The sequence below is a fragment of the Protopterus annectens genome, chromosome 14.part0 (assembly GCF_019279795.1).
Source record: "Protopterus annectens isolate FY-2018-M chromosome 14.part0, PAN1.0, whole genome shotgun sequence".
Taxonomy (NCBI): Eukaryota; Metazoa; Chordata; order Ceratodontiformes; family Protopteridae; genus Protopterus; species Protopterus annectens.
Window position 1 is genome coordinate 126,995,828 of NC_056748.1, and position 23,023 is coordinate 127,018,850.

At 40.3% G+C, this 23,023-nt stretch overlaps 1 protein-coding gene across 3 annotated transcripts in view; it reads right to left on the minus strand.

Annotated features, from left to right (window-relative positions):
- Positions 1-23,023, minus strand: part of GPAM (glycerol-3-phosphate acyltransferase, mitochondrial) — a 921,522-nt gene that overhangs the window by 363,337 nt on the left and 535,162 nt on the right. For all 3 annotated transcript variants that reach the window (XM_044055836.1, XM_044055838.1, XM_044055837.1), the window contains exon 13: positions 19,456-19,535. In XM_044055836.1, coding sequence (XP_043911771.1) covers positions 19,456-19,535 — 80 coding nt within the window. The remainder of the gene's footprint in view (positions 1-19,455; positions 19,536-23,023) is intronic.

Sequence of the window (23,023 nt, forward strand, 5' to 3'; positions counted from 1 at the left end):
AGTAGGGTTTTTGAAAAGGAATTTATGAGAGTCAGGGACCCTGTAGTATCTGTGCGGCTTAACAGAAGCTGGAGGTAAAGAGTCAGGGGTCAGACTAGACTTGGAGAACACATCATCTACAATGTCCAACACAGGTGGAATAGCCACCAGAGGCCTGTGTTGAGGTAGTAAAAGGAAGTCTCTGAGCCTTTTCTTAGATTCTGAAAAATCTTGGATCTCCCAGTGGAAGTGCTCCCTCATAGTATGCAAGGTTTCCCCAGAAGAGTAGTCCTCAGGAGGAGAAGCTGAAGGAATTGATTCTTCAGCATCAGAATCCTCATAGGGGGGAAGAGAATATTCCTGATCAGAAAAGGAATCAGAAGAAATGGAAACCTGATCTGAAGATTCATAGTTTGTCTCTTGCCTAGGCTTCTTATCAGGAAGGGGGGTGGGAACCCCTGATCAAGGGAATTAAGTCTTTGGCCATTTTGAGCATCTGTTTTTTGGACATGGAGGCCTGTCCTTGTGACTGGTGAACTTGTTTCTTTGCCTTTAAAGGTGTTTTAGTCCTCGTCTTTGAAGTCGGTTTAATATATAATTGTTTAGGTCTGAATACACCCTCAGAAGCCGATGCCTGCTCAGCGGCTCCGGACCCATCTGAGGGAATAATCTCAGAGGGAATAATCTTAGAGGCTCCAATATCTTGAGTTTCCTGCAGCCTGGCCGACTCCACGTGGGAGTCGGTAGCGGCCTGTGACTCTAAAGTAGTGGGCATCAGGAGCTGCGAAAGCGCCTCACTGAGAACTGGCGAACCGGTGGCTTTCTTAGGAGAAGCTTCGTCGTCGGTTTTGGACCTCGGTTGCTTGTCTTTTTCTTTGCATTTTTTGTGAACTCCGGTAGTCGGATGGCTATCCGACGACATTGTATGATTAAATCTTCACCCAAAATAGCTTAATGCAAAATCATACCGACGCTTAATAGTGAGTTGGTTAAATCTAGCACAAAACCGACAACTAGCAACGTCGTGGTCATGGCCTAGGCAAGGAATACAGTAAGAATGAAAGTCCTTATGAGGTATTTGCTTCCCACAAGAAATACAATTATTAACTTTTTCTGACATCGGTCTGGAGCAAGGAAAAAGTTTCCCCAATGGGGTACTTAGCTTTTAATGAAGACTTCGGATCTGAAACTCGAACACGAAAATCTCAGGAGTCGGCCGACCGGCACTTGCGAACTGCTTCTGCTTCAGGCACCGCGCGGCAAGAAAGACTGAATAAAATGGCGTCAGCTGCATCTTTTATACCCCTGACAACCTGACGTCAGGGAAGAGGCAACAACAGCTGACGCAGGACCCAAGACTTTGGAATTCAGGCCGACTGAGGGCAACCTGCCAGCAGGATAACCCAAATGTAATGATTGCAACAGTGAAACATGAAGAACATAGGCTAAACACAAAGACCTGAAATGAAAAGAAACAAATAGCTGCTCAGATTTGCAAATAACTTTAGTTTTACCCAAATATCTGAGCAGTCTGTGCAAATCCAAGGTGTGAAGAACCTTCTCACTGGCAGACTGCAGAGAAGGAAAAAGGCAAATTAATAGATTAAGGGACAAGTCATTGATCATCTTGGGCATAAATGAAGGAAGAGGCACCCTGTCCCTGTGAATAACTAAGAAAGGAAGAACAGCCATGACAGTCTGAAGTTCAAAAACCCACTTAGCCAAAGTAAGAGCCAAATACAATGATGTAAGGAAGCTGAAGCAGCAAGCTCAAAAGGAGCCTGAGTCAATTTTTCAAGAAAAAATTGAGGTCCCAGGAAGGCAGAATAGGCTTCCTGGGAGGTTTAAAATGAAGGATACTTTTAAGAAACTGTCTGACATCAAATGTGGAAGCCAGAGAAGGGTTCAAGGGCAGACAAGTAGAGATCGGTGATAAGTGAGCTTTAACTGAAGAATATGCCAACCCAGCATGGAATAGATTACACAAATAAGATAGCATCAGATGCACCCTGGCAGATAGAGGATCCTGATGGCAAGAGAGGAACCAGACAGAAAATCTCTTCCATTTGGACAGATTTTCCTGGTACTAGGCTTCCTGACTTCTTGCAGGACCCAAACCACATCCTCAGAAAAAAGGTGCCTAAAAGGGATTAAAACCCTATCACCCACAGTGTCAGTTGAAGAGTGGACAAGTGAGGATGGATAATAGACCCCTGGAGAAGTAACTTGTGGTGACTACCATTGGCCAAGTGAGAAGGAAAAAACAATGTTGTCTGGGCCAAAAGGGAGTCACCAACAAGATTTTAGGAGAGTCCTGCCTGACCTTGTGCAAGACTCTCAGAAGCAGAGGAAGTGGAGTGAAAGTGTACAGAAACATCCTCATCCAAGGAAAAGTCCACTTTCCAAGCCAGGGGACTTGGGACTCTTGAACACAAAATAGGAATTTGTTAAGAGAGAAGGCAAAAAGATCTACCAGAGGATTATCCACTGATGGACAATGTCAGGTAACACATCTCTATAAACATCCATTTGTGAGCCTGTGTGCTGCTCCTGCTGAAAGAGTCTGCCACTAGGCTGTGCTCTGAGGGAATGTAGACAGCCTGAAGAGACACTTGATACTTGACAGCTAGATTCCAGACCTGAAGAGCAAAAGCTGCAAAGACGGTAGGGCCATGCACCCCCTTGCTTGTTGACATATATCATCGTGGTATTGTTTGTAAAAACTTTGAGGGCCTGGGATGAAAAGCCTACACAGCTAGAAGCAGAGCTCTCATATTTTTTATGTCAATGTGGTCTGACCTCTGATAAACAGGCTACAGACCCTGAACCTTGAGAAAGCCGAAGGAAGCTCCCCACCACCTGTCTTGAGGAATCTGTAATAAGTCCTTGGGTAGGGACTGGAGAGTGGAAAGGAAGACCTGGGTGGATAGAGAAATGATGAATCCACCACTGAAGCTCATGCTTGAGGCTGGGAAATAACTAAGAAGGGGTTGAAAATGTTGTAGCCTCGTGGACTTAAGGTAGCACTGAACTTTTCTCATGTGGACCCTGGTCAGACGCAGCATGGGAATGGTAGAAATCATAAACCTAAACACCCTGAGAAAGTCCCTGGCCATGAGTGAATCCTGAGGAAGAAGAAACTGGAAAAAGGCAATCAGAGACAGGGCCTTGGGGGCAGGTAGAGCTGCAAGCATGAGGCTGGCCTGGATCCTGCAACCAAAGAAAACATGATCCTCAGAAGTAGTTGCAACTGATTTTTGAAAGTTTATGGTGAACCCCAGGCTCTGCAGCAGGGAAAATAGTAAACTGAAGCACAGCCATGGGGGACGAGATCTGAATGAGCAGATCGTCCAGATGAGGAAATATGTGAACCCCTCTCATCCTGCAAAAAGCAATGAGAGAAGCAAGGCATTTGGTGAATACCCTGGGGGCAGTAGAAAGGCCAAACGGCAAAGTACAAAACTGAAAATGTAAGGAAAAACACAAAAATAAAGTTTGAAGAGGCAACATCTGAAAGGATGAGACCCTGAAAAAGGTGTTGAGCTGAGAAAGGTCCAGAATTGGTCTCCACTTGCCCTCCTTCCTAGGAACCAGAAACCTTCTGGAATAAAAAAACTTCCCTTTCTGTGCAGTAGGCACAACCTGAATAGTGCCCTGGGCAAAAGAGAATAAAGCACCTCTGGGAAGCCCGAAAGGGGAGTAAGAGATTTCTAAACTATGAAAAACCAGTGGCGGACAATGGACAGAACCCAAGAGTCTGTTGTGATCTTTAAAGAATTTGGAAGGGACACGGAAAGGTGAAAGAACAAAGGAACCTGACCAAGGGAAAAGGGAAGCAAATTATCAAATGGAACCCAGCTTGTCCTGAAAAAGAGGTCTGTGCAGATTTAGCAGGAGGTACATGTCTAGAAACCTTTTTACCCTTGGATGGAGGGCGGGACTGTCTGTGAACAAAAGAAGATCTGGAAGGGTAATTCATCTGAAACTGGAGAATAGGAGAAAAAATATATTTCAACTCCTGCAAGGCTTTGCCCTTATCCAGAAGACACATAAAAAAATTCAACAGCAGCAGTACCAAAAAGATTTTTATTATCCAAAGAAGCATCCAATAATGTCACCTAATTGTCATCAGGCAAAGCATGAAGACAAAGCCACAAGTAGCGTCTCATAACAGAACCAAGTTCAGCAGCCTGAAAGAAGCACCATCTGCAGCATAACTGCACTTAATAGAGCTCTGGATAACTTGAGAGGTAGAACCCAACAAGGAAAGCGCCAAGACCTTCCCCTCAGAATCAGGAAGGTCAGAAATCACCTGAGAAACTTGAGAAAGGAGGGCTAAAACACACTTGGTCATATCAATCAGGTAATTAATAACCCTAAAAGACAGGTAACTAATAACCCTAAAAGACAGGATGGCAGCAGTATAGACTTTTTGTCCAGCCTCTCCATTGCCCTACTCTCCTTATCTGAAGGAAGCAACCTGGTATAGGGCAACAGGTTGGTGAGACTGTCGGATGAGACAGACACCACAGAAGGATCAGCAGAAGGGCATTTATACAGAAATTTACAATCATCACGCACCTTGTACAATCTGTTAGGTTTTTTAGGAGCTGGGAGCTACATAAGCTGCTGAAAACGTATTCAGGCAACCAGCCAGAACTAGAGGAACAGCCGAAGGCTTGGGATACTCCATCTGGAGGACCTCATAACACATCTTCTGGACATCAGAAACCTGAGAACAACCCCACTTAAAGAATTCCATCATATGGGAAATAGTGTCCGCAAAGAACAGATCCTCTAAAGAGGCATCTGAGCTAATAGAATCCTCCTCCTCTGAACCACAGTCCAAGGGGGAAGGGATCTGAGAAGAATAGGATAATGATTCTTCCCCTGAATCCTGACCCTCACCAGAGGAATCCTGCTCCCTAGGCTTCTTAAGAGGAGTAGAAGACCAGGGAGGAGCAGGTAAGAGACTCCCTGAGGAGGCTTTAAATTCATTAAAGCATTAAATAACCCCGAGTAACATCCTGCCATACACACTGGGATTAACTGCAGGGGAAATATGCTTTGTTTTCTCTTTCTGAAGAGACGTCCGTACAAAACCCTTGGGAGGGTCCGATCCTTGACGACACTCAATATGCATAGTAGGGATCTCCTCCCTCACTAAGATTTGTGGAATCCCCCTTGGTCCCACAGAAATAATCAGCCGAGGATAGTACAGTTTTGTACCTACCATAAATGTAGATGCCCGATAGGTATGCATCTGCAGTCATAACATATGGGTTGTCCTGCCTCAGGCAGACCTTCGGTCGGCCGGATTCCAAAGTCTGGGTCTGGCCTCGGCTGATGTCGCACTTTCCCCGACGTCAGAGTGTCTGGGGTATAAAAGCATCAGCCAATGCCATTTTCCTCAGTTTTTCTTGCCCCAGGTGCCCTCTATGAAGGCAAAATTTGTAGAAATGCCAAAAAATTCCAAACATATGCAAAATTATATACATATATATATATACACAAACAAATACACCATAAAAGATTCCCCCAGCTAGCTAATAGAAGGGTAAGCACCCTAGGAATACCACAGAGGGGAAGGAGGGAGGGTAAACCTGACTGCAGATGCATACCTATCAGACATCTACATTTATGGTAGGTACAAAACTGTACTATGTCCTTCAAGGATGCATCTGCAGTCATAACATATGGGTAGAATACCATAGCCAATCTGGGGGTGGAGGTACTAAGAAAAGGATGGTGTAGTTAAGATACCCTGCAGGACTGCTGTAGCAAAACCTGCTCTGGATCTGGAGTATAAAGGTAAATTGTAATGCTTGGCAAATGTATGCACGGAGCTCCATGTAGCAGCTTCTAAAATGTCCTTAGTAGCCACCCCTCTTAGGAAGGCTGTGGTAGTGGCTGTGGCTCTCGTGGAATGAGGCCTAATGTTTGCAGGAACAGTCTTTCCATGAAAAGAGTAACAAAAACAAATGCAATTTCCTATCCATTTTGAAATTGTCTGTTTGGAAATTGCTTTTCCTTGTGCCCCAGCAGCATATGCTACAAACAGTTGGTCAGTCTTTCTGTAAGTTTTAGTTCTGTCCAAATAGTAGCGTAATTGTCTGTGTATGTCCAGAGTATGCAGAAGCTTCTCCCCTTTATTTTGTGGGTTTGGGAAGAATGTAGGCAAGTGGATTGCTTGGTTCAAGGATACCCTGGATACCACCTTTGGCATAAAAGTAGGATTGGTTCTTAATGAAACTCTGTCTTGATGGAAAATAAGGAATGGCTGCACTGCCATTAAAGCTTGTAACTCAGATACTCTTCTTGCTGAAGTTATGGCCAGAAGGAATGCAGTTTTCCAAGAAAGAAACTGTAGATCCGCTGATGCTGCTGGTTCAAAGGGAGGAAGTGTTCGTTTTTCCAGCACATAGTTAAGATCCCAAGTAGGTAAAGGTGGTTTCCTTGGAGGATTGATGTTTTTGATTCCTCTCAGAAATTGTCTTAAGAGAGGATGCGAGAAGACAGGTGGATAAACATTGTATTCTGCTGAAATTGCTGAGGCATGTATCTTAATGGAAGAATAAGACAGGCCATTGTGGAACAATTCTGCTAAGTATTCCAGTATATGTGCCATGCTCATCACTGTCACATCTAGGCCTTTTGCTGTGTTCCAAGTGAGAAATCTTTTCCATTTTGCTGAATATGCCTTCCTTGTGGAAGGCCGGCGAGCTTCCATAATGATGTCCTTCACTCTCTGGGATAAGCTATTCTGAGAAGGAGTCATGGTATTCTCCAGGCAGTTAGCTGCAAAGTTTTCAGGTTGGGATGCAGAGTCTTGAAATTGTTCTGCGTCAGTAGAAGTGGCCATAGGGGGAGAGGCCACGGTTTTGTCTGTGACATGCTCTTCAGCAGTGGGTACCAGTGCTGCCTTGGCCAGTCTGGAGCTATTAGAATCATTCTTGGCTGCTCTGCCCTGATCTTCAGTAAAACCTTGGACATTAATGGGAGAGGTGGGAAAGCATAGACTTTCAGAGCTTTCCAACTGAAAGAGAGAGAGTCCACTTTCCATGCTTGTGGGTGGTATGTCCTTGAGCAGAATGTCTTCAGTTGATGATTGTGGGGTGAAGCGAACAGATCTATCTCCGGCCTTCCCCATGATTGTGTTATGAGTAAGAAGATGTCTGGGTGCAGCATCCATTTGTGCACATCCATGGTAGTTCTGCTTAAGCTGTCTGCCAGTGTATTGTCCTTCCCTGGCACGAACTGGGACTGCAGTTGTATATTGAGTTTCAAGCAAAGTTCCCATAGATTCATGGCCAGTCTGCATAAAGGGTAGGAATGCGTGCCTCCTTGCTTGTTTATGTACCACATAACTGTGGTGTTGTCTGTCCTTATGAGCAGGTGGCCTTGATGAAGGAAAGGTTTGAAGGCCTCGATTGCGTGTATCACTGCCAGCATTTCCTTTTGGTTTATGTGCATGCGCATCTCCCTTCGAGACCATAGCCCTTGGATACATTTGTCCTCCATGTGTGCTCCCCAACCTCGGTCTGAAGCGTCCGTGGTGATGGTTTGGTTTGCTCTTGGTTTGTTGAAAGGCAACCCTCTGTTCGACTGGCAGGCTTGAGCCCACCATAGGAATTCCTTTTGAAGGCAAGGAATGAGTGGGATCAAAGTTTCTAAGCTGTGACTGTGCTGAGTCCATACACTCCTTAGGTACCATTGCAGTTTTCTCATATGCAGCCTGGCTTGAGGAATCAGGATTATGCAGGATGCCATGTAACCCAGGGCCTGCAGGATTTTCCTTGCAGTCAGCTGAGTCTGTCTTGTCAGATTCCTGAAGTAATCCGGAAGTTGTTTTTGTTTTTCTTCTGTGAGAAAGGCCATTTGGGTGGTTGTGTCTAGATCTGCACCCAAAAAGGTTATTCTTTGGGATGGAACAAGTCTTGATTTTTGAATGTTGACTGTGTATCCCAAGGCCTGCAGTAGCTGGATGGCATAGTCCAAGTCCTTTAGCAAAATTTTCTTGTTGTCCGCTTGTATAAGGCAGTCGTCCAGATAAGGGTAGATTTGAATCCCCTGAAGTCTGCAGTGTGCAATTACTGATGCCAGGCATTTCGTGAATACTCTGGGCGCAGTAGATAAGCCAAAGGGCAATGCTGAGAATTGATGATGCTCTGATCCTGCAAGAAATCTGAGGTGTCTTCTGCAACTTTGTCGAATAGGGACATGCAGGTATGCCTCCTTGAGATCTAGAGTCACCAGCCAAGACTCCTTGCCCAGCATGGGAAGAAGTTGCTGTAGAGTCAGCATTTTGAATTTTGGCACAATGAGGTAAGTATTCAGTGCAGACAAGTCGAGAATAGGCCTCCATTGCTTTTCTTTTCTTGGAACAAGGAATAATCTGGAATAAAATCCTTGGCCCTGTTCGGAAAGAGGTACCTTTTCTATGGCTTTCATTTGTATTAATTTGGTAATTTGCTTCAAAGCCTCTGCCCTTTGATTTGGTGGCAGGTCTGGCATTCCTTTTCTTTTTGGCAATGTGTGGAAATGGAACCTGTATCCTTTGTCTATTATTTGCAGTGTCCATGAGTCCCTTGTAATGTAATGCCAATTTTTTGAGAATAAAGAAAGCTTTCCGCCCAATGGTGCGTCTAATTGAGCCCTGGCCGGCGGAGTCAAAATAAAGTCATTGAGTCTGTCCTGGTGTAGCAGTTGTTGTTCCTGCACTACCTCTCTGGTTGGGAGGCTGCCACTGACGGCCTCTGTAGGAGCCTCTAGCTTGCCCTCTACCTCTGGCACACTTGTTCCTGCCTCTCTGGGATCTGTCTGAGTCCGGAAAGGACCAATTCTTAGTAGGCCAATTTCTGCTGAATCTCGGTGGTTGTACTTGCAGAAAGTCCTTGACTGTTTGCACAGATTTTGCCTTTTCTTCAAACTTCTTTAAGACCTCCTGAGCCGTGGAACCAAATAAATTTTGCTTTTCCATTGGAGCATCCAGAAGCTTAGCTTTAACATGGTCTGGTAAAGATTGTTCTTTCAGCCGGGCATGCCTACGTATAACTGCCCCTGTCATAGCTGACCTACATGAAGCTTCCAATGCATCATAAAGTACAGTTTTGTACCTACCATAAATGTAGATGTTCGAAGATCCACATTGCTGCAGTCCTTACATATGGGTAGTCCGCTGTCCTCGGTCGGCCCGAATACCAAAGTATTAGGCTGACGTCGGTCAAGGGCGCTCAGATCTGACATCAGAACGTCAGGGTACAAAAGCGCATGACCGACGTCATATCCTCAGTCTTGTCTTGCCCCAGATGTCAGAAGGCCCTAAAAAGAAAGGCCATAGCCAAAACACAGGAAAAAACATCCAACCACCCATGTACAAACAATATATACAATATTTACAACCCAAACCACACAACCACCCCAAACTACAGAGGGGAAGGAGGGAGGGCAAATTGGACTGCAGCAATGTGGATCTTCGAACATCTACATTTATGGTAGGTACAAAACTGTACTATGTTCTTCATCTCACATTGCTGCAGTCCTTACATATGGGTAGAATCTCAAAGCAGAGGTAAGGGAGGTTGGCAAACTCATAAAGCATTGGGAGCTGCCAAAATGCCCTGTAAAATTGCAGTGGCAAATCCAGCCCTAGATTTAGAATAAAGTGGAAGGTGGTAATGTTTAGAGAAAGTATGCACTGAACTCCAAGTAGCTGCTTCTAAAATATCTTTAGTAGCTACCCCCCTTAAAAAGGCTGTAGAAGTGGCAGTAGCCCTAGTGGAATGAGGTCTGATTCCAGCCGGAATCTCTTTACCATGATGGGAGTAACAGAAAGCAATACAAAAACCAATCCACTTAGAAATAGTTTGTTTTGAAACAGGTTTTCCCTGAGAACCCAAAGCAAAAGAAACAAACAACTGCTGAGACTGCCTGAACCCTTTAGTTCTGCTCAAATAATAACGCAACTGCCTGTGAATATCCAAAGTGTGCAAAATCTTTTCCCCTTTATTTTGGGGGTTTGCATAAAAAGTAGGCAAATGAATGGTTTGGTTTAAAGCCACACTAGAAACCACTTTAGGCATAAAAGAAGGATTAGTACGCAAAGATACCCTATCCTTATGGAAAATTAGGAAAGGCTCAACTGCCATAAGGGCCTGCAATTCAGAAACCCTTCTCGCAGAGGTAATGGCCAACAAAAAAGCAGTCTTCCATGATAAAAACTTCAACTCAGCAGTAGCTGCAGGCTCAAAAGGTTGTAGAGTGAGTTTCTCCAACACAAAATTGAGATCCCAAGCAGGAGTAGGAGCTCTACGTGGGGGTCTTATATTCTTTGCCCCTCTAAGAAATTGCTTAAACAAGGGATGAGAAAATAATGGTGGGTCACAGTCATAGTGAGCAGAAATGGCTGCAGCATGAACCTTTATAGAGGAGAAGGACAAACCTCTGTCCAATAACTCAGTAAGATATTGAAGAGAAACACTTAAATCAGGTTTGGAAACATCAAAATCCTTTGCTGTGCTCCAAATAAAAAATCTCCTCCACTTATCAGCGTAAACTTTCCTTGTACTAGGCCTTCTGGCCTCCAAAATAACATCCAAAACTTGTTGTGGAAGCTGAGACCCTCCAGGGCCTAGAACAGAATATGCCAGGCTGTTAGATGCAGAGACTGAAGTTTGACATTGAGTAACTGATTGTTCTCTTGAGACAGAAGGTGTGGAATCGAAGGCAAAGGCCATGGAGGCTCCCGTACCAAACTTCTCAGTAGTGGGTACCAGTGTTGTCGAGGCCAATCTGGAGCTATTAAAATCATGGATGGCTTGTCCCGTCTGACCTTCAATAGTACCTTTGGGAGGAGAGGCAGTGGTGGAAAGGCATAGACGTGAAGATTGCTCCAACTGAATGATAGAGCGTCCACCTTCCAAGCTGTGGGATGAAACCTTTTTGTGCAAAACTTTGGCAACTGGTAATTTAGTGGAGAAGCGAACAGATCTATGTCTGGAGTTCCCCATAACACTGTCAACTTTTGAAATACATGAGGATCCAATTTCCGGTAAATAACTGAGGCAAGAAAAAACCAAAATATTCCCCAACGGGGTACTTAGCCCAACTTGGATTCGGTCTGAAACTTCGAACTCGAAAAATTTCAGAACGCCGAACGGCACTTGCAACGCTGCTTCTGCATCGGACCATGCGGCAAAAAAGACTGAGGATATGACGTCGGTCATGCGCTTTTGTACCCTGACGTTCTGATGTCAGATCTGAGCGCCCTTGACTGACGTCAGCCTAATACTTTGGTATTCGGGCCGACCGAGGACAGCGGACTACCCATATGTAAGGACTGCAGCAATGTGAGATGAAGAACATCCACACTGCAAAAAATGGTTACTAACCTGCTGTGAGTTATGTACCAGATCCTGAAGAGATTTACGGTCAAGGGGTTCAGAAGAGGACAGCTTCTTATGCAATTCATCTAACAAGTACTCCTGGTACTGAATCATATGAAATTGACAATTTAATGCCCTCATAGAAAGAGTTGCAGAAGTATACACTTTCTTACCCCATCTCTCTAAAGCTCTAGACTCCCTTTCAGAGGGTAGAGGATTTTTAGCAGTGGCAGCTGTAACCCCTTTTGGGCCCTGGGAAATAGTTTCTGGGTCTGCAGAGTGGGCCTTGTACAGGTGTAGATGAGAATCCGGGACCCTGTAGTACCTATCAGGTTTGGCAGGAGCCGGAGGGAGAGAATCAGGGGCTGTACTAGCATCATTGTACACATCATCAATAACATTCAAAACAGGAGGTACAGCTAAAGGCCTATGCTGAGGCAAATGTAAAAAGGTCCTTAATCTCTTTCTAGAATCAGAAATTCCTGGCCCTGCCATTGAAAATGTTCTCTCATAGAGTGTAGTGTCTCTCCAAATGAAAACTCTTCAGGAGGGGAGGCCGAAGGAATAGATTCTTCAGCATCAGAATCCTCGTAGGCCGAATAAGCCTCCTCCTGGGGGTCTGACAAAGCAGATCCATCCGTGGACTCATCTGAGGAGTGGGGGTCAGTGGGCTCAACCCTGGGCCTTTTGTCTGGTGGTGGTTGAGAGCCCCTGTCCGGGTGAGGTTGAGAATCTCTGATTAAAGAGATAAGATCCTCTGCTAGGCTGAGAATCTGAGAGCCAGTAGAAGGTCTCTAAGAGGTAACCTTGGGAGGCAAAGCTTTAGTGAGCTTAGCAGCTTTTGCCCTAGAAAAGGCCTTAATGGACATGGATGCAGGGGGTCTGGCTGCACCACGTGCAGGAGTAGACTTGTCTAAAGGAATGGTGTCGGACATTTCCTGAACACCGGTCTCAGTAGGTAATTCAATAACCGACTCGGCCGGAGCCTCTGGGGCTGAGGTAGTCGGTTGAGTGGATTCGGTAATAGGAAGCACCGTGGACTCGGTTTCAGCCAAAACCATGACACTCGCGGTAGGCTTGACCGAGGTTTCAGCCGAAACCGCGGGCCGCGTGTGTCGGTCCTTGTCCTTCCGTTTTTTAACTAAATGCGAAGTCGGAGTCTCCGACGGTATCTTGTACGCAAAATTAGCCCCAAAAAATTCCTCTGCAAACTCTGACCGACGTCTACGAGTTCGTCGGTTGAAGGAAGCACAGGCTGAGCAGGCCGAGATGTCGTGGTCTGGGCCTAGGCAAGGGAGGCAGTAATGAAATGAGAGAAACTAGAGCCCGACCATATTTTATGGACAGGGAGAATGCATTAGAAGTGGATTGTAATAAAAAGCCAGAACCAGAAAATCTCCCGGTTACCATTTATTTTACTAAAGATGTTAAAGAAGTGAAAGACATCATAAGTAAACATTGGCATGTATTAGGGTTAGAGAATGAGATAAGCATGTTAGTAGGGGAGGCACCAAAATTTTGTTATAGAAACAAACCCAATATAAAAAGAACATTGTGTCATAAGAATTATAATAACCGTGAGACATATACAGCTAACACATTGCCCTGTAATAGCTGCAAACAGTGTTGTTTTATTAATATAGACACGTCGTTTAAATCACCCGTTACTGGAAAAGAGTACAATTTCCAGACTGGTTCCACTTGCAGAACAGAAAATGTTATATACTTAGCCCAGTGTTGTTCATGTGAAGCGTTCTACATAGGTAAAACTAATCGACAATTGAGAGAACGAATAAGAGAACACACATATGGTATAAGAAAAGGAGATGAGAAAAATGCACTAGCCAAACATAATAAAATGAAGGAAATACACATATTTTAGTTTTTTAGTCATACAAATTATAAATAAAACCATGAGAGGAGGGGACCTTGAGAATTATACATTGGAACAAGAATCCAAATGGATTATAAGATGCAGGTCAGATCATCCACCTGGTCTTAATGACAAAGTAGGCATATACCCTTTTTTAAAGAAAAGAAGGTTAAAGCACTGAGACAACTTTAGTCAACTTCTGATAGAATATATACTCTATGTTTATGACACTAATATACATTAGATTAGAAGTAAAATTCTCTTAATGAGAATGAATTCAAAGCATAGGGAGATTTTAGGTAAAGGATGAATTGTCAGTTTAATATTAGATTAAACGGTCGGTAGGAATACAGAAACGTTTTTAATATTTTTAGTTCTTAGTTTTCATTTTTATTTTATGAATTTTTTATTCCATACATTATGTAAATGTTAGTACTAGTTATTTAAGCACACAAAAGGTTTTATAAAAGTGGCTTGATTCACTTTAAAGAATGAATATGAGAAATGGTATAGTAGCACCACCTGCTGTTATAATGATGTACTACTAGTATGAAATATTACAGTTTCCATCGGTAGGCACAGAGGTTTTTTAAAAAGTTCTTATGTAAAATGTAAGAATGGCTACGGAGATAGAATCTCTCTGGGTTATTCAAATGTTGTTCAAAGGTTATTGAAGCATTTTTAAGTGTTGTTATAGGGTTATTTGTGTTTTTAACTGTGTTTTTAATGTTACTTGGACTGATTAGCAGTCCAATTAAGCAAGTTGATCAAGGTAATTGAGATTAATTAATGTTGATTTACCTAAGTATCTAGGATATATAAAGGCTGTGCCTTCTATAGTTAAATGTACAGTCTGAGGAAGCCCTTTGTAGGGTGAAAGCTTACTGATGTTTAAACTGCTGTGAATAAAGAACGTTCCCTTTATGCTGTGAGTTGGAGCCATTGTCTTTATTCAAAACGCTGAATGTCTTGGAAGATACGTAACTAAGTCGGAGTTGAAGCAGGGTTGTGTTTCCTTTACTGGTGGACTACTGATAGATGCTTTATTTCCTCTCCTCTTGTAACGGAGAAGTTTTATTTCGCTAACTAACTGATACAGAGTGTGGCTAACGATTTGGACAGTTAGCGTTCCTGCACGGAGGTTGGTGACTGTGTTTACGTATTTATACAGCAGGAACGCGCTCTCTAGTGGAACGCTTACGCTGATATATTTTAGTTTTTTTTAACTTGTTCCACACTGAGAGCATGGCGTGTTTTGTTGACAATGATGAAATCGAGTTAGCGTATACTCCGAACGCTAACGTAAATGGCATGAATGAACTGTTATTTACTAAATTTAAGAACTGTTTGTCCGGAGATGAGAATGCACTGCTGTTCTTCGAACCGAATGGTGAAAAGGATACTGGAGGAGATAATGCTGAAGAACTTTTATGTTTGGCTGAGGAGCTGGATACACTAGAAAATGACTTTTTGAAATTAAAGAGGTTACAGCTGCAACGGCAGCATTTTGAGGCGTGTATAAAAAAGAGCATTATACCGAGAGGACTTCGGGTCCTCAAAATGCCGACAACAGGTAACCTCTTTCCTGATTTGTTATTGAAGTGGCAAAAGCTTAATATGGAATTAAGCTTCAATTACATGAAGCTTTTAATAGAATTCCATAAGCCAGAAGAAGAGCTTCTGAGACAAAAAGTTAATGAAAGACACGCAGCTATTATATCTAAGTACACTAACTGTAAAACTAGTATGGGGCTAGATAGGTTAATGGACAATGTGATGCTTTATGAGAAAAGATTATTGAACCAGAAAAAGACGAAAATTGAGAGGGACGTGGCCGATTTTAAAAATGGGCAGGTCTTTACTTGGCCAAGGACTGCTCTAAATGATAAACAAGATGTGACGGTGACTAATGACAACAAGGACTTTACCAAAACTGATGCTAGAAATGTAAAAACTGTAATGAAAAAGACTGCTAATATAAATACTGTAATAGATGAAATAGAAAATGTTAATAGTGATGTAGTGACAACCATCACGTTGGGTGATGGTAATATTACAGAAGCAGATAGAAATGTTAATTTGTACCCCACCATTTTGCACACAAAAGGGAAGAATGGTGACCATGGTGGTAATACAAATGTTAAGGGGATGGTAAACACCATAAATACCATGAATGGTCAGGTGTCAGGAGTTAAGAAGAAAGTTGTCTCTATTGAGAACAATAAAGAGAAGGATACCAACATTATTACACGTGAAGTCCCTTTCCCCATACAGACATACAAACTCAGAGGGAGATCACGATCATTGAGCAGGGGGAGACAAAAAAGAAAATTGGGAGAAACAAGTCAGGTGGGTCCCACACTGAAAAAGATGTGGACAAAGAATCCTTAGTTATGAATATGTCTAACAGAATTCTAACCTCTTATGAGGAACAAGTATTAAATAAAGGCTTATCCTTTATACCTAGTAGGTTAAGTGATAGTGCTGAAACCATTATTGATGTGAAGATGTTCGTTAGAAATTTACAACTTAAATTAGACTTTGGACTGACTGACAAAGATAAGGTGGTTAACAAGTTTAAACCTCCTAGCACCTATGTTCCTTTCTTGCACCCAATACTAGATACTTTCTCGAGATTAGTAGAGAATGATCTGTACATCTATGATTCTGAAAGGAATGTGAAGAAATATAAATATAAAAATAATTTAACATGGAAGCAAAAGAAAGCGTTAGAAGACCTTAAGAATGATAGGAACATTATTATAGTTCCAGCAGACAAGGGTGGACCAATAGTGATTATGAACTACGAGCACTATTCAAGTAATATGAAAACCATGTTAAATAGCGAAGGGTGCTATACAAGATTAGATATAAATGATGTTATAAATAAAATATTTAGAGTCTATGACACAATAGATGATTTACTTAGAAGTAAATTAATAAAGAAAGACTTTTTTAAGTTCCTCAAAGTTAACCATCCACTGCTCCCAATTTTAAAAGGACTACCTAAAGTACACAAAGGAATGGCGAATCCCCCTATGAGACCCATTGTCTCTGGACAAGGGTGGCTGACAGAACCCTTCTCACTATTTGTGGAACATCACTTAAGGACAGTAGTAGAACAAAATCGGAACATTTTGAAGGACAGTAAACAGTTTTTACTAGATTTGTATGAATATTTGTCAAAATTAGGTGAAGACTTTGAGTATATATTAGTTACCCTAGACGTTAAAAGTCTGTTCACAGTGATACCGAATTCTAAAGGTATTGAAAGCACACAAAATTATTTGAAAAAGTATACAGATATGGACCCCCAATTCATTGATTTGTTGACATTATTCTTAGAAGTTATACTAGAAAATAATGTTTTTCTCTTTGAAGAAGATATCTACTTACAGAATGATGTAGCTATGGGCACTTCGTGTGCCAATAGCTACGCCAACATAGTTATGGCTGAATGGGAGAATGAGTGTCTATTTCCACTACTAAGCTTTAGACAAAATGTCTCATTTTATAAAAGGTTTGTAGATGACCTTTTCTTGGTGTGGAGAGGTAGCGAAGATATGTTATTAAAATTTGAGACAGAGATAAATAACCTTACTGGTTTCCTGGAATTTACCATGAACTACTCCAAAGAATATATACCCTACTTAGATGTAAATGTGATAAAACTTCCTAATGGGATAGTAAATACATCTATACATAGAAAAAAGTGTTATAAGAACACACTTTTACATAGAGAGAGCATGCACCCTAAACACATCTTTGACAACATCATTAAAGGACAGATGATGAGAGCGTCACGGTTAAACCCAACAGTAGCAGGGTTTAACGAGGAAATAGTAGGGTTGAAACAGAAATTTATAGATAGGTCTTATAGAGAAGGAGACATAATTAAGACCATAAATGAAGTTCATGAAATGAGAGAAACTAGAGCCCGACCATATTTTATGGACAGGGAGAATGCGTTAGAAGTGGATTGTAATAAAAAGCCAGAACCAGAAAATCTCCCGGTTACCATTTATTTTACTAAAGATGTTAAAGAAGTGAAAGACATCATAAGTAAACATTGGCATGTATTAGGGTTAGAGAATGAGATAAGCATGTTAGTAGGGGAGGCACCAAAATTTTGTTATAGAAACAAACCCAATATAAAAAGAACATTGTGTCATAAGAATTATAATAACCGTGAGACATATACAGCTAACACATTGCCCTGTAATAGCTGCAAACAGTGTTGTTTTATTAATATAGACACGTCGTTTAAATCACCCGTTACTGGAAAAGAGTACAATTTCCAGACTGGTTCCACTTGCAGAACAGAAAATGTTATATACTTAGCCCAGTGTTGTTCATGTGAAGCGTTCTACATAGGTAAAACTAATCGACAATTGAGAGAACGAATAAGAGAACACACATATGGTATAAGAAAAGGAGATGAGAAAAATGCACTAGCCAAACATAATAAAATGAAGGGAAATACACATATTTTTAGTTTTTTTGTCATACAAATTATAAATAAAACCATGAGAGGAGGGGACCTTGAGAATTATACATTGGAACAAGAATCCAAATGGATTATAAGATGCAGGTCAGATCATCCACCTGGTCTTAATGACAAAGTAGGCATATACCCTTTTTTAAAGAAAAGAAGGTTAAAGCACTGAGACAACTTTAGTCAACTTCTGATAGAATATATACTCTATGTTTATGACACTAATATACATTAGATTAGAAGTAAAATTCTCTTAATGAGAATGAATTCAAAGCATAGGGAGATTTTAGGTAAAGGATGAATTGTCAGTTTAATATTAGATTAAACGGTCGGTAGGAATACAGAAACGTTTTTAATATTTTTAGTTCTTAGTTTTCATTTTATTTTATGAATTTTTTATTCCATACATTATGTAAATGTTAGTACTAGTTATTTAAGCACACAAAAGGTTTTATAAAAGTGGCTTGATTCACTTTAAAGAATGAATATGAGAAATGGTATAGTAGCACCACCTGCTGTTATAATGATGTACTACTAGTATGAAATATTACAGTTTCCATCGGTAGGCACAGAGGTTTTTTAAAAAGTTCTTATGTAAAATGTAAGAATGGCTACGGAGATAGAATCTCTCTGGGTTATTCAAATGTTGTTCAAAGGTTATTGAAGCATTTTTAAGTGTTGTTATAGGGTTATTTGTGTTTTTAACTGTGTTTTTAATGTTACTTGGACTGATTAGCAGTCCAATTAAACAAGTTGATCAAGGTAATTGAGATTAATTAATGTTGATTTACCTAAGTATCTAGGATATATAAAGGCTGTGCCTTCTATAGTTAAATGTACAGTCTGAGGAAGCCCTTTGTAGGGTGAAAGCTTACTGATGTTTAAACTGCTGTGAATAAAGAACGTTCCCTTTATGCTGTGAGTTGGAGCCATTGTCTTTATTCAAAACGCTGAATGTCTTGGAAGATACGTAACTAAGTCGGAGTTGAAGCAGGGTTGTGTTTCCTTTACTGGTGGACTACTGATAGATGCTTTATTTCCTCTCCTCTTGTAACGGAGAAGTTTTATTTCGCTAACTAACTGATACAGAGTGTGGCTAACGATTTGGACAGTTAGCGTTCCTGCACGGAGGTTGGTGACTGTGTTTACGTATTTATACAGCAGGAACGCGCTCTCTAGTGGAACGCTTACGCTGAAATATATTAAGTACCTAAAAATAAAAAAAACACACAGACTAAGCAGCTGCTTGTACTTCTCCAAGAAAACGGTAAAGACATAGATTACTTACAATTATGCTTGGAATAATACAACACAGTACAACTGTGTGCTTGTCTTCATATACAAAACAAAATTAGCAAGGCAGTAAACATGTGAAATGTTTAATAGCAAAGGGAAATTTCAGCTGACAACCACTTTAAGCAGCGCCATGTTTTCCTCATCTTCTCTAAATGCGTGGACCAAAGCCAAAGGTATTCCTGACTTGCTGAAAGGCACACAAAGAATATCTGTGCTTGATGTAACTTGATTCCCCGGATCCTAAACCTGTATCATAAACATGAGATTGCTCCAAGTCTCTACTCACTACATAAAAATGATCAATATCTAGAGACAACAAGGCCCAAGTATTTTACACCCCGATCCCTCAATCATCAACTAGCTATTGCCAAAGTCTGCATTCAGTATTAAAGAAACAGCAGGACTGACGAAAGAAGTTGTTGACTTACCTTGGATCAATAATAACTGGAAGCAGCGTCTGTGACAAAGAGAGTGGCTGTAACATCTGCCTCTGGGAATCCAGGTATTCCTATAAAACCAAAAGATGTTACAGATACAGCAGATTCTGCAATTCTACACATTCTAAACCTAACCAGTATGGTAAAAAAGATCTTCTAAAGCAAAGTCTTCCCAAGCCTTTTAAACTGAAATATCAAATGAGAATTCATGTGTAACACTGATTTATGTTTACCTCACTCTGGACATCCACAATGTAATGCCACAATTTTTAACAACTACATTACAGTTTAATAAACTGAACTGCTAATTACCAGAATTGAGATTCAAACCTCAGATCCAATGTTTTGTACTGCAGTAAATTTGTTTACTAGACAATATCCAGCACTGTTCTCTCAGTATGTACCAGGTACTAGGCATGTATGTGCATGCGTGTATATACACACACACACACACACACACACACACACACACACACACACACACACACACACATACATTTGGAATACGGGAGGCCTCTGTATGTCATCATAAGCCTCTTGTACAGCTAGGGAATGAGTTTTGTAATGAGTAGTGAAGCTAAAATCATGAACAAAGCTCCCCAATCCTATAATACTAAATATTTCATCTGTCATTACCAGCAGACACCCAAGCATGAAAACAATGCAGATATGTAAAGAAATAAATCTGAAGTACAATAAATAATAAGATTACATAATAAGAGTACAAATAAATCAAAATGGGAGGAGAAAGTGGTATTCTGTGCAAATTTTGTGCAATTTTTATTAATGCTAGGTAAACAATCTTTATAGTGCAACACCACAATTCTGTAAAAGCAGAAAACTGATCAAAAAAGAGATATGAAACCACACATCCATGTGAGTACAAACACAGACACACACACACACACAAGCACACGCACACATACACAGGCAGACAGTGTGAAGGGTGATATCCATGATGGGTTTTCTTGACTGGAACTTTTTACCTGAAATAACCTGAAAATGACAGTTTATTAAAATAAGAGTACAAGAGTCTCCAGTACTGTTTGGAATTTAGAAGTAAAAGCACCACCACATTAAAAAACTGTATTTGTCAAAGATCAAGTCATAAAAGACGCAGCAAATAATGGGGTACTCCATATTTTTTTTTTCAAACAATGCTGCAAGGCAAAGTTTTAATAACATTTAAAATTTAAACAACTGAAGTTTTGGCTCCAATGGAATAACCGCTTGAAACCAATTTAAACTTATTTCAATCACAGTAAATGTTAGCAATGAAAGGAGCAGCAGATTAAAACAACTACTGAGAAGGAATGAGTTACAGAAGGCAAACAAAATAAACATTCACATAAAGTTACATCTAAGTCTTCATGCTTGAAGTTTTTGTCACAATCAGATAGTTTCTAGAGCTTGTAAAGATGTTTCCAGCATTAGGTAACTAAAGGTGGCAAACAAAATACAGCAATTGTAAATTACTGCCCCTGTTGAATTAAATTCAGGACTGCCACCTAAACTGTAGAGTGCTCGTTTAATGTATTACAATACCATTTAGTTCTATATAAATAAGTGAAGAAAATGTTTATATTATACTAAGCCTCAGCAATGGGCCAGAGCCAATACAGCAGTGCAAGTTCAAAACAAAGTACAGTTTTACATAAAAAAATGAAAGATTTGAACTGAATGGCTTTGAGTTTTTTGTTCCACGTTGAACTAAAATTTGGTCACTAAAGACAATTCACACAGAAGAAAGAGTACTCACGGGGGGGGGGGCTAGATGGCCAACTGAGAGCAGTGAATTTTGAGAGCTCCATAAACTACTATAATAATATAGTAAAATTTTATTATTTTCAAGTTTAAAATGTCAGAAATATATAGATAAACTACCAAACTACATAAATATCAAATTTGGTGGAAATATACAAAAATGTTCCTGTCAAGTAACTTGGAGATATATTGATTCACTGAATATGAACAACTCAAGGAATTCTCATCCAGATGCAGCTTTGAAAAGAGAACTGCAATTGATGACATCTACCTTACAGGAACTATCTTTGAAGATGGATGGCTTTAAAAATGATTTAGAAAACCTCAAATTAAATTTTCAAAAACAGACTGATACTCTTAAGGAACTATTACAGCAACACCATACAAAAATAACACATATAGAGACTTCTATAAATCACACTGAAAGGAGACCTCAGAGGAAGAATGCCAAAAAGAATTTCTGCTTAAACAGAATACATGGCTGCTTAACAAAATAGATGACTTAGAAAACAGGGAAAGAAGAAACAACAAAAGGATCTTTGGTCTGCCTGAAAACACTGAAGGAGAAGACATTATTTCATTCTTAATAACTTGGATTCCTGAATTTTTAGATTTGAAAGAGGGGCTTTCATTTGGGATTGAAAGGGTGCATAAAGTACTGAGGAAACCTGCTTCTAACTCAACAAATACTCCACCCAGATCCATAGTTATAAAATGTCTTTCATTTCTGGACAATGAACTAATATTAAAATCTGCTTGGAGAACATCACCCTTGAAATACAATCAAAGCCTGATAAGGTTTGACAATGATTACTCTTCCAGAATACTAGAACAAAGGAAAAAAGTCTGGCCAGTATAATAAAACTGTTGAAACAAAACAACATTAAAGCACAGCTGGCCTTTCCAACCAAGATAAAAATACTTTTTGCCAATGAGATGAGAACCTTTAATGACTTAGAAGAAGCTACTACATTCATCAAAAACAACAACATAGTGACTATTGCAGAATAAATAGAATGGATGGCCCCTACTCTTAAAAGAATAAAAGAAACAAATCCTTGGACTGATGCTAGAAAGAAGAAACAAAAAACTGATTCCAAGACAGCTGTCCCAAAAAAAATTACTACAACTACATCTCTCAAAGTATCAACTGATATGGTACATCACTTGTCATCTGTTTTATTTAAAAAAGGAGGGTTTCTTAAACAACTGAGAAACAGTAATGATTTATTCAGAATTTTCAGACAGTCCAATAATTCTTCACAAAGGTAGGTCAAGATGGGTTACAATTTACATTATATACAAGCCAAACAAAACAACATATAATACAAACACAGAAGTTTGTATTCCCCTACTTGAACTCAATGAATACTTATCTTGTTCATTTTTCATTGATTTTACTTATAATAATTTAAGTAATTAAGTAATTCAACATGGTACCATTCATCAGAGTTCAGACTCAAATGTAACAAATTAACATCATATATAATAGCAGTAACAGTAGAGTGTTTTAAAAAAAATGCTGTCATGGAGACTAATGCCTTCTTCAGTTAAAGTATGATTTACAAATGTCATGTATATCTTGGATGAATAATAGTAGCAAGCTCTTAGTACAAACGTCATCATTATTCTGCCTAAATATAGTTAATATCAATTATGGCAGGTATCACAGCTATGAGTGCTGTTTGATCAATCCTGATATGGTGCACATGGATGCAGCTGTGTCTGGCAGCTAGTACAAATGTCCTTATTATTCTGTCTAAACAAAGTTAATATCAATTATGGCAGGTATCAT